This window comes from Colletes latitarsis, chromosome 3, assembly GCF_051014445.1.
Source record: "Colletes latitarsis isolate SP2378_abdomen chromosome 3, iyColLati1, whole genome shotgun sequence".
Lineage (NCBI taxonomy): Eukaryota > Metazoa > Arthropoda > Insecta > Hymenoptera > Colletidae > Colletes > Colletes latitarsis.
In genome coordinates this window covers 27,434,397-27,451,815 of record NC_135136.1, presented here as the reverse complement: position 1 = coordinate 27,451,815, position 17,419 = coordinate 27,434,397, and the positions used below count along the sequence as shown (strand labels likewise).

General features: G+C 30.9%; 1 protein-coding gene across 5 annotated transcripts in view; it reads left to right on the top strand.

Annotated features, from left to right (window-relative positions):
- The window catches only part of LOC143340185 (scavenger receptor class B member 1), a 71,208-nt gene that overhangs the window by 22,621 nt on the left and 31,168 nt on the right, over positions 1 to 17,419 (top strand). Inside the window, exons 1-2 of one of the 5 annotated variants that reach the window (XM_076761848.1) lie at positions 9,404 to 9,608; positions 9,988 to 10,210. The exons of 3 other annotated variants lie outside the window; for them this stretch is intronic. In XM_076761848.1, coding sequence (XP_076617963.1) covers positions 10,000 to 10,210 — 211 coding nt within the window. In that variant the 5' untranslated portion in view covers positions 9,404 to 9,608; positions 9,988 to 9,999. Of the gene's footprint in view, positions 1 to 9,403; positions 9,653 to 9,987; positions 10,211 to 17,419 lie in introns of those variants that run through there. One more of the 5 variants, XM_076761847.1, reaches the window with a different exon arrangement.

The following is a 17,419-nucleotide window of genomic DNA, read 5'->3' as shown; positions in this document are numbered from 1 at the left end:
CTCATATCAATCAGAACTGGAATTATACTGCGTTTAACACCTCTATTTTCATAGAAATAAAGCCGTTTTAAAGGGTGTAAATAAAAACTTATAAAATCATCACAATACGTGCATAGCAAGCGCAGTCTGGACAAAGGTGAACAAGTAAAAATAATGAAAAAATCCCGATCAAGGGGAAAGTAATTACCTCTCAACAAAAAGGAATAAAAACTGATCGAGTACACACCGCGTATATTCACAAGCTGTTCAATAGCCAGAGGTGATATTTATATCGCGAATAAAAAGAATGTGCGCGTTGTAAGTACGTTTGAAAGGATACAACAAAAATTAAAGAAATAATAGTAAAATCAGGATTGATATTTATAATGATTATATTACATTTTTCGTATTATTGTAACAAAGAAAATGCAAAAGGAATTAAGACAGCAGGACTTTTGTGTTGAAAAAAAATTCTGCAGAAACATTATCTAAAATTTGTCCATATTTCAGAAGACTTTATCTGTATGTAAATGACTGATTTATGCAAATTTATGTTAAAAAATAAAATTAAATAAAATTGAGTCGCTCAGTTATTGGAAAGAACAACCTGCCTTCTAGTTAAATATTCATCAAACGACTAGATCTATAAATAATGGTTATATCTATCAGAAATAGATTGAATATCGACATCAAAATATTCGCTTAGTCAGCAGTTAAGAAAATCTTCTAGATCTTTCAGGCGTAAATAGAAAGGAAACGATTAAAACAAATGAGAACTTTGAGATTTGAAAATTTTTTAAATAAAATTTAATTCGAACATTTAAATAGTTTGATTTAGTATGACACGAAAACCCTTCACCTATAATACCAAATACATAACAGTTTAAAACAATTATTTAGTACACAACACAACATGAGTAATACGACTACACAAAGATACATACACCCGGACAAATATTTAAGAGCACATAATTAAGAGTAACCAGTCACTGGTTAAACTTTAAATCCGACATTTTTATCTTCCTTGTATTTTTTATGATACCCGAATAATTATCTCAAAATTAATGCCCCTCAAGTTACATCCACCGCCATTTTTAGAATTGAGTTTCTATATTTTGCTAATTCTAATACTAAAAATGAATTTATGCTTTCCACTTTTTTAAAAATAAAGAACACTATATCGAATTTGAAGCCTGTTTTAATTCCAGCCACTGTTTTAAACGGTTCGATGATTATTAATTACAATCCGTAATTGCCAGTGTTGTTTTCTACTTTTGTACTAGACTACGTTCATCAGTTTTTATTGACACGTGTAAATAATCTAATGTATAATTATTTAATTAATTGTAAGTTTAATGTACAATTAAGTAATAAAGCATGTAAAACAAAAGAATACATATGTTTTGTTTATCAAGATTAATCAGGATAGGATACAATATTATATCTATATAATTTGAAATAAAGAATGAAATTTGTTTTTATGATCTATCATTATCAAAAATAATAACCTTGAAGTACGATTAGAGTAATCCTAGGAACAAGAATAACTGTGTGACGACATCTCAGTATTGTTATTTACCAAACTATTCCAATCATATATTATAGTCTATATCGAAATCCGTTCAGTCAAGACGTGCTTAAATAAATTACTTAAAATAACTAACAGATCGTAAATTATAATCACTGATTATTAATCAATTGCGTGGATGTCGTGCAGATTTTTAAAACTATTTTTCCGATAACAAACGGTCATATGTACAAACAAATTCTATTCAACATTTTCCATTTATTTTTGTACGAATAATCGCTCTTTTCCCGATTGCGTTGCGATTACTGGGACACTCTATATACTGGTAATGGTTAGGAATCAAACACGTTTGCATTTTGTATTTTATTTATATCAGACAGTTCGACAAGGTTATCGGAATCAATGCGGTTCTGCATCATTCAAGAGAGTAGAAGTTTCTTTATCTGAATCTCTGTTAACCAAATAATCTATCATCGAAACACTATTATTAGAAGATTCTATTATTCGTACATGTCCTGGTAGAATATCCTTTTTTGGAAATATTCTTCTATAACGGTATAAACTAATTTTGATCATCGCAATTTACAAGTTTATAGCTATTAATATCATCAACGTAGAATTAGTGTGGAGTCAAGTACAAAGCAAGACATAAAATAATTAATAAATTGGAGTGTACCATAAGATTAGCAAAAATGTATCTATTAGAAAAGTTGGGTAATTATTAATATAAAATCATCTACATTGAGAAAATGGGATTGTATAGATAGTTTGGAGAGCAAGAAAAAGTTTAATTCCATACCCATGTAAAAACTCGCGTGATTTACGACAACTAAATACCTCGTATAATATATAACTTCTCGATAAAATGTTCAAGTTCAGAACCGCACGTAATGTTTTAACTAGGTAGAGTCACGAATTTGATTCCTGAAAACCTTTCAAAACAAACAAGATACACCCAGGAGCGAGCGAAATAGCGAGAGTTTCTTATATTACAGGTAGCGATGGGTTCAAGACCGCTTCGAATCTCTTATACTCCATAACATCGGATTCGATACGCCTCGAACATTAATTGAATTCAATCTTGACAGATTTTGGTAAGTCTTGGAATCTTGAACGATCTCAAAACGTATAACGAATTTTAAACGAAGCAATACAGTATATTTGGAATGTCAAAGTATCTATGAAATTACTAACTTTATCTAACTTGTAACACTCTAAATAATAATAATTTTAGCATCTTAACTTAATTTGTAGAGTAAAAAATCGTTAAGCATTGAATCGTTACAATCGTGATTAAAATATATTATAACTTTAGAATAAATCATTTAATCTACTCGTTAGTATATTAATTCTATAATTTTGCTATTACTATGAGAATGGAAAAGATTTTCTAAAAAATCCTTTAATTTTTTAATAAACGTATAACTAGAAGTAATTTGAAGCGGTTGAGTTTGTACTCGTTTTAAACAGTAAAGTATCCACCAATCGATTCATAATATTAAAGATGCAATAAAAAATGCCAAAGTTTTTAGTTTGCTTAAATGGCTGTCAGCCAATATGCGCGCGACAACCATTTTGAAACTCAGTCAGCTTGGTTGTGTTTCCACGGCTGCCGACCGCTCGAGTCAACGAGTCTCTTGTCCCGAAGAAAAAAAATCGTAGTGGGGATGACCATGTATGTTTTATCAAGGTTGAACGTTTTATCAAGGTCACGCAGAAGTGTTGCATCAAGATGCTACTGTATTATTGTTTCCTTTCTGTTATTAGTATTAATACTATTTTATTTACAACATAGATGATCAATCTCATAAAAGTGTGTTATATTTATTTTTTATTTTGATTTCTCCCTATTGATTGGTATAATTCGGGTTCCTACAGTATTAAAATGGAACTTTACACAATGTTCTATTTATTGTGTTAATTACAAAATAATCTAAGGAGATGAGACTTTAAGTCATACATGTATGTTATTGTTATTATAATTCATATAATTGATTAGTATTAATCAGTTTTATTATGCTTGGTGCAATTATAAGAATACCTTGCTTAATAATTGGAAGTTGTCCGAATTGTTTGCAATAGTAATTTAAATATTATTCGTGAAATAATGTGTCTATTTAAGACTTGTAAAACGGACTTCAAATTCGGAAATCGAGATTTTCTTTATTTAAAAGAATAAAATGCATAAATTAATTTATAAAAAGACTTTCACCATCGAGAAAGAAAACTCTGCACTGTTTTGAAACAGTGACTTCGCCCTCTCAGATTATATTAACCAATAAAGAATGATTTTCTTTTTTTTTTACCACAATTATGTCAGCTATATATTCAACACACTACGTTTAATGCGAATTAATTGTCATTAATGAGCATAAATTTCATTGAACGTATACATGGTAATAAAATTTAATTCAAAGATTATACTACCTGCACGACCGTGGTCGAAATGTGTTTTCATTGCGAAGCGACATACGCAGTGAAACAAAGGCAGACCTAAGAGAAAAGCCGACGACAATGAACCGAAGAAGGGTAATGACTTTAAATTTATAAACACATAGATCTGATTTCGCAAGATACATTGTTAAACGCACTAGATGTCTTCCGACTACCGTGTGCCGGGTTTTCTGAATTTGCTGGCCTTGAAGTTCGCATTACAGAAAAGGTCCTTGACTCCAAACTGGTTCAAGTAATTGTCTGAAAACGTATTCTTCTTTTCGCGAACTACGTCGCATCTATCAGTCGACCCCGTTTTAACTCGATAAATACTGATCGTGGAAGTAAAGAAGAAGTCGAATCCTTTTTACTTTTCATTCAGAAATACTTTCTTTAAACGGCCATTTTTAACTGGATATATTTTAAAAGATTTCAAGAAAGTGATTTCAAATATCATAAATGTAACTATACTAATATTTCTAAGTTCCATAAATGAGAATGGAAATTTCGCACGTACTTTAATTAAGAAGATTGTTGATCATTAGTTTAAATTGTTTAATCAGATATCTAGGTATGGATGTAAAATGATAATTTTATTATTTCTACGCACTGAATTTCTATGGTAAATTAGATGGTAATATCGTAACAAAGGAAGGAAGCATAAGCAATGTTATGAATTTCATTACATTACAATTCATGAATTGTTTACTCAAAACATATGGAAATAGAAAGGATTAAATGCTTCCAAAAACTGGTTATGGTTGCGATTTATTTTCGCGAACCAGGACTTCCTTGTTATTGTGCGTGTATACACGTGCTATGTACTGAAATTCTTGTACGATGCCGTATTTAAGAAATATATCAGACCCATATATCTACTAAACGAAAGCAATACTAGTTCATAAAAGTATACACAGAGTAACTCTTGCAATTACATATTCTGGCCTTGAATTCCTCGTTTTCAAGATTTATGGAACTGAAAACGACTCTTTGCAATCATTACGCACTCGTGTGATAATAGTTCATAATTTACCACGAGATATTTATACCTCTTCATTTACTATCAATGGTCGAAACTGTGATTCCAAATAACAGACATTTCAGTTATTTAAATAATAATCGTGAAATTAAAAATCATGATTACGCTGAAAATTGTTCCATTCAAAGAATCTAGCAATTTGTTTTATTTACATAGGCTGAGATAATACATAAGTTCGAATATTTTGACATTATGTTACGTTTTTGAGCAACAATAATTAATCAACTGTATCTGTATAGTGCTATTCTAATAGTTTTCACCATCTTTTGCCTAATTTCTACATTTCATTAGTGTATTTTGCGATCCTAATTATTTTTAAAGTAAATTACATAAAAGAAAATAAAGTTTTAACTGAACAGTATTTTTTATGTCAATTTTCTTATTTTCTAATGAAAGTTGATAAAGTACCACACTCTCGGCGCAAATAACAATACATTGTTGGGTATGCAAATCAACGTTCGTAATACTTATTTGTCGTTATTCTGAATTAGATCAATAATTTCTCCTTTATAAATAATTTGCTTCTCATTCAATGCTGCTAGTTGCATCGAACAAAGTTCAATCAAGAACAGATGAATTCTTTCTGATTAATTTCCGCATAACTCAAACTCCATACTCGTTTATCTTTTAATTCTTCTTTCAATGTAAGGGAACTGTACATGGTGTTTCAAAATGATGGGACAAACTGAAACATGCAAACTTATCATGCGTAAAGAAATTGAAAAGTCAGTATGTATATTGTAAACTGAGACTTAGTTTTTTACATAAGATAGCGTCATGGACACGAGTTTCTCGTATGTGAGCGTATGCATGTGACATCGCGCGATCTAAGATATAATTAGTGCGAATCAAGAATCAGATTAATAAATTTTAACTGCTTATATCTGGAAAACAAAGCCTCAGATTGTAAATTAATAAACTCTTCGATTTTTTCCTCATTGTTTTAAAACGCCCTGTATACAATATCTTATATCGTATATCGTGGATTAAATTAGTATTAGTAATAGTAAAATGGTTGTAGTATGATATATAGAGATGAAATTTTATTATAAAATAATCTTACATCTAGGATGGCTTTCTTTAAAAAAAATATTATGACAACTGGGCTAATAATTGATTCAAACAGTTGTTCGAATAGAACTTAATGTAAATTAAAATAATATGAATCAACTTGACACTATTTTATAATAAAATTTCATCTTTAGACACTGTATTGTTCTTTATGATCAGCCATTTTTCTATTATACAAATTGATCATATCGTGCAATAGTAACTTGAGTGGCGGGCATAAAAACAATGAGCAAAGTTCATATAAATGTGCATCCTATTTAGTCTTATCCCCAAGTATAGCCAAGTATAGCCATTTTTATGCTCTGCTAATTACTAATCGTTAACTCGGTTACTACAATTAATTATATAAAACTGTTTATATACAACGCTCGATAATTCATTTCTATCTTTCGACCTTGTTAGCTATCACTTCCTACGAATCAATCTAGGTGATTCGCTTGAAAAGAATAGACGATAATTAATTAAATTATTGTGCGTTAGAAGAAATAATGAATAAACATTCGAACCAGGAAATGGAAAACATGCAATTGACGCATGGATTTTCTGAATGTAATTCAGTTGAAGCGAAACGCCTGTATGCGAATTGTTTTCTGAATAGATGACTTCCAGACAAAAGAACGTTTCGCGAAACGTACTAACGTCTCTTAGCACAGGCTTGTTTAAAAAACGGATGTTAAAAGACTAGACCAATCAGTATTAGGACTGTTAATCTCCAAACAAGAATTCTGAATCGTATTTAATAAAATTGTGACACCAATACTCGAATAATAGCAACGAAAATGATTTTTCTTTGACAATTAACTCTTATACTCCGTTATTACAAATGTCAAATGTCAAAATCATTCATTATGAGGTTGAAGAAAGTCCATATGCCATTTTTCGATTGAATCATCAATAACAATTGAGTGTAAATATATAGGTGAAAATCTGATCGAACCAGTTTTTCTTGGTGGAAGATTAACAAGTCAATCTCATGTTAATTTCTTGAGCAGTTAATTGAATGAACTATTAAAAGAAATTTCCCGTAATATTTTACGTTGTTTGTTATGATATGGTTGTTAAACGAATGATTTTTTAAATTTACCGTATGTTTATTTCTGAAATCGGTTGAAAACTAATTTTTTTCAACACCAATTTCTTGTGTTGAAATATTTCGTCAACATGTAAAACTGAATATGGAATATACTATTAGTAGTAAGCAATAATGACTTATAAACAAAAAATATTGGAACAGCGCAATCGTTATACTGTTATTTCTATAAATAAACTAATAACAGAATGAATGCTACGTCCAAGTAGATTTAAAGCAACTGAGAGAAACAACTGAAACAACATTTCTAGTATTCTCTAAACATCAGCTTTTATAAATAACATGCCATAATAATGTTTGTAATTAGTTGCAAAATATTATTCGAACGATCATAAACAAATTCAAGAATTGAAATCATGGGAATCCAGTCGACAAATTTGACAAAATGTTGATAAAATGTACCCTCAACAGATTATGTCAAAGTAAGTAAAACAACGAAAAGTCACAAGATAAAATTACAATTTAACCATATGGGCATTCTTCTGTACTCTGACAAGTTGATGAATGTCTTGAATATGGTGCGTGCGTACTTTAAGTGGATCAAAACAAGACAGGTGATTCGAACGATATTATTCAGTAAAAGATTGTACAAGTCTATGACGTGAATATGCAGAAACGTCCACAATAGTTGTTTACTAGATACAAAGGTATTTACCATGACACGATGTCCAATGCGTGGCAAAGCACTAATCACCGATCTAGGAAATTTTCCGATTCCCTGTCTGTCAATGGATCAACAAAAAAGCGTGCGATTTCGAATCATTGTGAAATTTTATATTTAAAAATTAATGCAGAAAATAAGTCGAGGAAGTTTCGGTTTAAAGAGATTCCAGAGATTTAAATTTATACCAGGGCACGCCCGACGAAATTCGCGCACCAGGTTTATATCTAAGAGAGAGGTTCATTGCAATGACATTTTTTGCCTGGAAATTGTGCATCTCTGTGAAAGATGGTGCAATTTCTTTTAATGTTTTGCCGCGTGATATCCGTAATAAAGTAAATTCATCTTTCATCCGGTAAGGCGTGGTCAATTTAACCTTGATCTCGGGAATGAACGGAGTTTACTAAAGAAATTTACTTGTGTACCAGATTACGTTTATTGCAAAATTGTAAATCGCGAAATTGATGTATACAGTTGTCGACTAATTCTAATGATTCGAGAAGATTTTTTATACGTCATTCGTTTTGGGTAAAAATTTAAATAATCAGTTAAAAGATTTTAATTAATCGACACGTTAAATACTCTAGTGACTGAAGCTCAGTAAAAGTGTGTCAAAGTTGTTATGGTTTGTTTAACACGTACGGTGGGATATTACAAATTTTAAAACTAATTACTAGAAATACTTTTTTCATCTGCACATTTTTTACGTGTTATCCACCATAGGAAATCGACCACAACGTGTCACTCGTCTTCAATATTTTAATCTTCAAGTGGCAGGGTGGAATGCGTAGCGTGAGATAAGTATCATCTTCAGGAGAAATATTTCACCACGATCGCGGTAACGCTAAGTTATCGTTCAAACTGTGAATTGTAAAATCAATTAAACAAAATACCGGTAAATGATAAATTCAGATAGAATCGATAAGATACAATGTTTTAAGGAAGTATTTTAAACCAAATTCTTTAAAAAAATTATTTTGGAAAATTCACGATAAAATAACCCCTTAAAAATATAGTATGATTTCAACTCTACCAATTGAGAATACAAACATTCGTACGACACCATAATTTCCTATTATTATTTTCAATTTCCTTCGTTTGGTGTAGAGTGGAAAAATAGTGTCCAGCCTATAATTACAGAGTAAAATGATTGATACGAAAATTTATAAAAAGGTACGATAAAAAAATGTAACAAAAACTCCGGAAAGATATCTATGAAACGAGTATAAGGAACACAAGAAATCGGTGACGAAAAATTGCTAAGATATTCTTCGAGTAGGAACTTAATACGAAATCGCCACAGATCGAATGATAAAACGTGGACGTGTCTATAAAATCGATAAGAAATTAATCGATATCGCCAAAGCTTATGGAAATAGTAAATGGACAAAACAGTGAACGGTACAAGGGGTAGGAATCCTCCAGATCCAATATTTCATCAATATTCCATTGACCTTTGAACGCCTCAAACGATTGACGTACCGCAATTGTCGCGAGACCAGGTGATCTTGTAATCTTCCACCTAGGAACAGTCTTCTTTCATCCGTGGTGGGGCACCGATTCCGGTCACTGATTGGTCAGTGGTCCACGTGCTCCACGCCGCGATCGGCCAGTCGAAACTCAAGTGGGGGATTGCAATGACTCTAACACATTTTTTGAACTTCTACGAATGCACGTTTTCATCACTTTTGCACAGAAGCGCACGGCGTACGCACCAAGAAGAAAGTTTGCTCCGCGTGCCCGGGAAACGATCCAACAAACGATTTTCCTAACGATTCATGTAGCATTCGAAGCGAGATCATCCGGTGTACGTAAATCGAATCCAGGTTTTAGCCTCGAGTGTATCATCGGGTGAGCATAGTTCTGGGAGTTGTATATCGCAAGAGTAAAAGACTCTGGAGGAATTCGAGAATTCACAAATATCGTCGCGTCGGACTGGAATTTCTGAAAGTAGTTCTACAACGGAAATTGCTCAGATTTCTAGATCGGTTGTTAAAAGATCGATCCCGTCGTGCTCAAGTTTTCTTCCGATAATAAATAAAACATCGACAAATCCGTAACATTTCGCGCGAGTTCTGTGTGCAAAAGAGTCCTCGGTACCCGTATCGTTTTCGTAATACATCGACAAAGAAGTGAATTTCTCGTTTTCGGTTTAGATTAACTTGATTTTCGATAAACTGTCCCAGTGACGTGTAACCATGAAGGATTTCATGATGATATGGAATCAACTGACCGGACGACGGTTCTCGTCCGTCAATGTGAATCAGAATCCAAACGATATCAGCGAGTTGGAGGAGGTGTCAATCAGTCGAAAGACGAGTCTCGGGAGAAAGTCTTCGATCGTCGTGAATCGCTTCTTCAATGCAACTTTACCGGTGCATTCGAACGGGAAGCCGAAATGGTCAAAAAGTGAGTAATTGTTAACATGAATCGCACGCATGTATAGATATAAAGAAGAGTTGTTTACCGAATACCGGTCGCCTAAGTCGTACATATCACTTCGATTTCTTTATTATTACCGAATATAAGTACAATCTAATGGCAACTATACGAAGTGACCGAGTAATGAAAAGTGTAAACAGAAAATTAACAGACAATATTTTGTTACGTGTGTGGTATAAGTGTTTTGAACGATCAAATGTGATTAAAATGTGGCCAAAACTTTTTTTCGAAGGACTCGGTTTACATTTGGAAGCCTCAACCAATATCAACTATGATTGATATAATTTAAGAATACGTATTATGATTACTATAAAAATTAAATTAATATTTTGTCGAAAGTTATTTTGATTCCTAAATCGTACCACTATTTCTTAAATCGTACCAGTATGATTTATGAGTACGTGCTTAACATACTCGCCACCACGCATCTAGCTTACCACATAGATTATGCGAGACACATTTCCTTTATAAAATCATTTATTTCGTACTTTAATTCCTATGTGATTCTACTACCAAATATGTGAAATAGTGATTATTGTCATTTTATATAAACAATTATAATCTATTTTAAATTGTTAGAGAGATGACATCAACATGGAGTTAAAATAAGCATAGCGAAGCGATTAAATCAATATTACTTTTAATACTACTTTTTAGAAAACGATTTTCAAGACTGACTTTTGCACTATACCATAAAAAGACTTTTAATGAATTAATTTATTCTTGATAATAAGCTTAACATATAGTAATATACATCTTGAAGGCTAAGCTACAATTTTCAATATTAATTCACATCAAAATTAATATCAATTTGGCAATTTGACATAAAATATTTTAATTTCTACGATTTAGTATTAAATTCAATGACATTTGATATTGTCATAATATGTATGTCATTTTCTTTCTGTAAACGTTTTTAACTAATTGTTCATTATTTGTTTTTTAATCATAAAAATAAGATAATTTACATTAAAAAGAAAAATGTATGTAAATTTTAACAAATTTCTTTTGTTTAGATGAATCGAAACATAAAATATAACTTAACATTAGTTACAAAGTGAAAAACTGTAGTGGAGTGTAAACATAAAACATATACAATTAATAATTACACATAATCTTTATTAATAATACATTTTTTTGCTAATGTAAATAATGTCTATTTATATTTTATTCTTCGGTACTTCCTCATTATATAATTTACATATATTTTCCGGTAGATTTATATCATTCTATTTCGATACTTTCTGAGATAACCACGAATTTACGAATGATAAATAACTTGTTACATGTACGTCCAACGTCATTAGACATACTATTTCGGTTGAATGCTCCAGGGATCAGACTTGAAAATAAAATTACAAATGTACTATTCACTTTAAAATCGTAGATAAATTATTTGAATCATTATTAGGGAGAATTCTTTAAAAATTTATCCAATTAAATAAATATAATTCAATCGTTACACCGGCAAGAATAACATTACTCTACTCGTTTTTATCTGTCACGTATTATTTGAACAACATTTAAGCGAATAATAAATATAGACAACACATTACTCATACAAATATATAATGGAATGCAAGTCTATTTAATAATTGTAAGAAAACCTAAGTTACGTATCAACGTCAATGATAATGTGCACACAGATTTCTGAAGATAAACTGGTTTTACGGCGGCACCAGTGGTAATAACATTGAATTGGAATTTTACTGTAGATATCCGCCTATAGGTTTACGTACAAACCAATAGTGGATGTTGATTTGGGAAATTTTATGAAGAATAAATTGTCAAGCGTACATAATTACCAGAATTCTCAGAAGTTGTGTGCATATAAACGTTATATGGTATTCTTCAGTATTTTTAGATTTTATAAAATATTTTTATAAGAGATTCCAAGAAAGTGTTAAGGAATTTATAGATTTACATCAAATTGCCCAATTCATATATGAAATTCAATAACAAGTCTGACTCATGGCATGCAATAATATCTCCTTTTAGCTAGTTTTGATTATTATAAATAAGAGAATATTTTACTGCAAAAGTTGATTGAGTTTCGAACTTGTATATCTAATTATTAATAGTTTTTAATTTCATAAGCATATGCTTATAATGTACAGAACTAAATGTCACACTGCGTTCACGATTATCACGACATAACATATATATAAATTTCGCAAAAACAGAACCGCGATTCACACGTTCATTGTTTCACCTTTCTGCTTACATCTGTAAATGTACAGAAGTTTTTGAACTTACTCTTTTCTCACTTTTGTATCAAGTTTGACATGTTTCCTTGAAAAAGCTTCAAGTACGTGTTGCCAACGAAAAAACGGAGTTGTTTCGAAAATTGAAAAGACTCTACCAAGGAATAAAAATGGCACGAAAATCAATCGATAAGACGCTACTTGTATACTGAATGAAAATTCTAATTTCATTTCCGTACTCAAATATAATGACATTGAGTCAACGTATAAACAGAATTTCTATACTTTCTATTCCAAAAAATTGTTATGGAAAAAAGATACTGAGATTGAAAAATAATAACGTAGCATCGTCTTGTCTGCTTTTTTGTGGAATAAATGTAAGTAAAAATTTCTCAAACTGAAGAAAAATACACATTACTTACGTTAAAATTACACTTACATAGAATCAGTATAAAGAGTATAAAATTATCTAGAAAAACTAAGACAGCGCCTAATTTCTCAATGAATTAATTGTCGATATCAGTAAGGGCGTCTGAAGAATTCGTATGTCAAATGTCAATGATGTCTCCCATAAAACATCGATAATTTCGTAAATAAATTACATACGTTTAATGCTGCAAATGCGTAAGAAAACCACGACCTATTTCCACCATACAATGAACTAAATTTACGACTATTTCATTGGTATTACATCTCGTTGTATATTTACGTAATTAGACTTCGATACAAGTAAATATTTATCTTGCAAAGATTGTGAAATATAGGAAAACTTTCAATCATTGAATTATAACCATTGGACTTGAAACAAAGCCTCATTTGTGTTATATGACCGAGGGAAATTAAATTGAATTTTAGTAAAAAAAAACAATATAAAACTGTTAGATAAAATTTATTTCATTGGTAAAAAGGCTTCCTTTGGCTTTTTTTTTAAATTAACAGTGAGTATTACATTAAAAGTGTTAAACAAAACTATCTAAATTTATGGACAAAAGTTGCACAAAAAGATTTATCATACTGTGATTATATAATGTCTATAACGTAAGAACTTTGTTTCATAACAACTTTTTTCAAAAATCACCCGATAAAAAGGCTGAATAAATTATCTGAATCTTCCAATGCACAAATAGAACTGACTTAATCATTGTTATAGAATTCTGTTTTTGTTAGAATCAATAAATAGAACAATTAAAATAGTGTCGAGTGAATCTCACTTCAATGCAATACATAGCTATTATTATCGATAACAATAAATATGTCCATTTTCGATTAGGTTTTGAAGGCTTTTATTTGTATTAAATATTATGTCTACGGTCAACAGAACAATTAAGATACCTTTTCTGTGACAACAAAGAAAAAAGTAAGGAGAGTACACGTCTCCATGTGAAGTATTCAATGCAGCAATAAATAAGCGATACGCGTACTTCATGCTAATAATGATCATCCTTCCTGGACACACGCGTCGGTGAATGGTAAGATCATCATAAAATCCTCGAATATGAAAAGCTTCCTTCTTTGCTGAATACCGAAAAATGGTATTTTAATAATAGTAATTAACAAAAACTCATAATAGGACTCATAATTAAACAATTTTTGCAAGAAATGTTTACTCTTAAAAGGAAAACATCAAAATTCTGGTGTTAAATTCTTATTATCCTGTACGACATTATTATAAAAAAATTACTCAATAGGAAATACATTTAGAAGAAATTAACGATCCGATTACTATAAACAAAAGTGATTTGATTAAAGTAATTGGTAGACATTAAACACTGATTTTGCATAGACCAGCAAGAATGAATTGAGATAGGTAATGGCATAATTTAAATGTAATGGACTTTAAATACCTGGTGCAATAATAAATGGAGATTATAACCATGAACTTTATTAAATGGGATTAAACATAGTTTTAAACGCAGCAAGTGTTGAATAATTGTGCACGAAATGTACGCTACAGTGACAATAACACAATCCAAAATGTACGAAACATCGATGGAATACGTATCCTATGAAAACAGGAACACATAACAGGTCTACGTACCGAATTCGAAACGTTTGTTGCCTATTCGTAACAGGTACATCTTTAATCGATGGCTTGATACACTAGCAGAATGTATTAACATATATTTTTGCGACAATATTTGAGATGAGTCATTCGACACAAAATTAAACAGCGAACTATTAGTACAAATGTCCGAAAGACTTCATAATTGGAAGCGTATAAACAACCGTCTCATTTTTAATATTAAAGAATGAAAATCATAGTTAAACAGTATCAAAGAGATGGTACATAACAATAAGAGTATACTCTTTTGTATTAATATTTTTAGTACTTTTTAATGACATAGTAATTATTGCAATTCAGTCTAAATAATGACGACCAATGTTTTTAAATTAAACTTCAAATAATAGTAGCGTTGAAAATAATAATAAAATGACGATACATATAGTAATAGCTTGATAATGAAGTATTTTTTTGTTTTTAACATTTGATTCTTCCTTCAGACAAGAGATCTTTCAATTATTTCGAGTAGCATGTCTGTGTATTCTATGCAAAATACATACAATTGCGAAAGAATATCTCAGATACTGTTAATGAGTCGCGAATCCTTTTCGTCCTTCGTTTGATATCCCTCTCTATTTCTTCCTACGTTCGAACGGACCAGTAAAACATAAAGAACGTTATTCCCTTGCGTTAAATGTGGTCTCGAGTAATTCACATTTAAAGAGGGAACACCGTACCTCGGTTTTGCTTCTTTTTATCGCGGTGAATCGGTTCTTCTTCACGAAGCTAAAATGTACCCAATGTCATTATTATGTACATATACAACAAAAAATAATTTTCAGTAGCTTCGAAAAATGGAGAATGAAAAGTGCAAAAGTTGAGAAATTAATTACAGAAATTCCACAATATCTTTTATATTTTACATTTATAATCCCCCTAATTATTTCGAACAATAGAATAAAATATTTATTATCGTTATTAGGAAGTCAAATTCAAACACGCGTGGTCGATAAAATCAATCGATTAAAAAGCAATGTCGCGTTGGTTCATTTTACAAACTGAAATACTTCTCTCTATGTTATTTTTTATTAGGATTCGCATTTATACGTCACCAATAACAGTTATTTGTTACTTCCGACTGCTCGTAACCGCACCGACTAATGAATTTTAGTACATCCTACTAAATAGAACCCGTTAGGTTCGACGGACCAGTGTTTCCAACGATAAAAATCAATGTCTATAAAGAAGTATTTACATTCTTTCATACTTTACGAAAGCAAGCTCGATTCGAGTCTTTTTATCTCCGAAATTTATCCAAAGCCAAATACATTTTATCGACGGCACGTTTGTTTGCCTCTTACTTGTGCAAGAAGTGCATACATGGTTAAAAATGCCAAAATGAAACTTGGTAATTTGATCTTGCGTTGCCTGGCATTTGATACGCCCATTGGTATGTTAATTCAACACAATACCGTGGGAAATTTTTATTTTGTTTCTATGCAAAGGATTGAAGTCTTAAATTCAAATGCGCCTGTCTTGCATCAAACCATGCAACCAAACGTGGATCTACCGTTCGATTGCGCACAAGTTGAACTTTAACACGTTTGTCGGCGGCTTGGATGAAACGTGCACAGCGGAGAGCATTAAGCGAATTAAGAAATGTTTCGATAGATAGTACATGTTTATGTTGCAACGCGAAAAGGAAAGCCCACTGTGAAAGAATGGCTTTCGTAAACCATTATTACGAGAAAATTTCAAAACAATAACAAGACATGGTTACGTATTAAGATAAATGCCTGACAGTTATCCTATTTTCTTTAATTTTTGGATTTATTGCGCATAAAAGTATCTAAAACTATCTGTTAGATTTCTTATTAGAATGATCATTTTTTTATATTTGTTTTCTTACATTTACAAATTTTCGAAATTATACCGTGAAAACTACTGATATTTAACTTTTGCATGAATATCTGATAGACTCCAGTCGACAAATGTTGTTGCTTCATTAGTAATAAATGCATACTACCTGTTGCACGAGTTTTTATATACTTATCAAGCGATTCACTACGCATGCATCAACACATTGTCAATATCTTCTAATACTGTACAGACAGAGAAATACGTGAAATATTAGTAGGTAGAGTTGCTGACATTTATTTACGTATATTTAACCTAATCATCGAAATACTATTAATATTCATAGATTATTTATATTTACTATCAATAAAATTTACAATAACTGCAAGTTCAAATTCTTAGCTTTAATTATTTTCTACTCTTTAAAATTAATTCGAAAATTATTACACACGTCAATAGAATGTTTGTTCCACCTTCTAGTTCTCTTTCTTTTGTTCCTATTTCTATTCTATTTCTTTTCTTTTGGACAAAAAAGAAATGTATTTATTATCTAAACAAATCTGTACGAATATAATTTTAATAAGCAGATTATACATTCTATCATATAAAATAAAGATTTGCCAATAAGATGGATAAAATTTTGAATTGAAACAAAATCGAAACTAAATACATAATTTGGAACTCATTGTTTTATTTTGATGTGCGGTGTACCTAATACAGGGTGTTCGGCCACCCCTGGGAAAAATTTTAATGGGAGATTCTAGAGGCCAAAATAAGACGAAAATCAAGAATATCAATTTCTTGTCTGAGGCTTCATTAAAAAGTTATTAAAAAATTAAATTAAAAAATTTCAAATCATTCTGGAAGATTTATTTTCGTTTGCTGGGGTCAATTACAATCATTTTTTACGAATAGACATACACTCGAAATCCTACGCACTTTCGAGCAAAAAATTCGATTAGGTGCTGAAATTTATGGGCGAAATTAAAAATGTTCAAATCGTTCTGGAAAAATTATTTTCGGTTACGGCGGTTAATTACAATCATTTTTGTTGATTAGAAATACCCCCGAAATCCTACAGACTTTCGAGAAAAAAATTCGAATAAATGGACA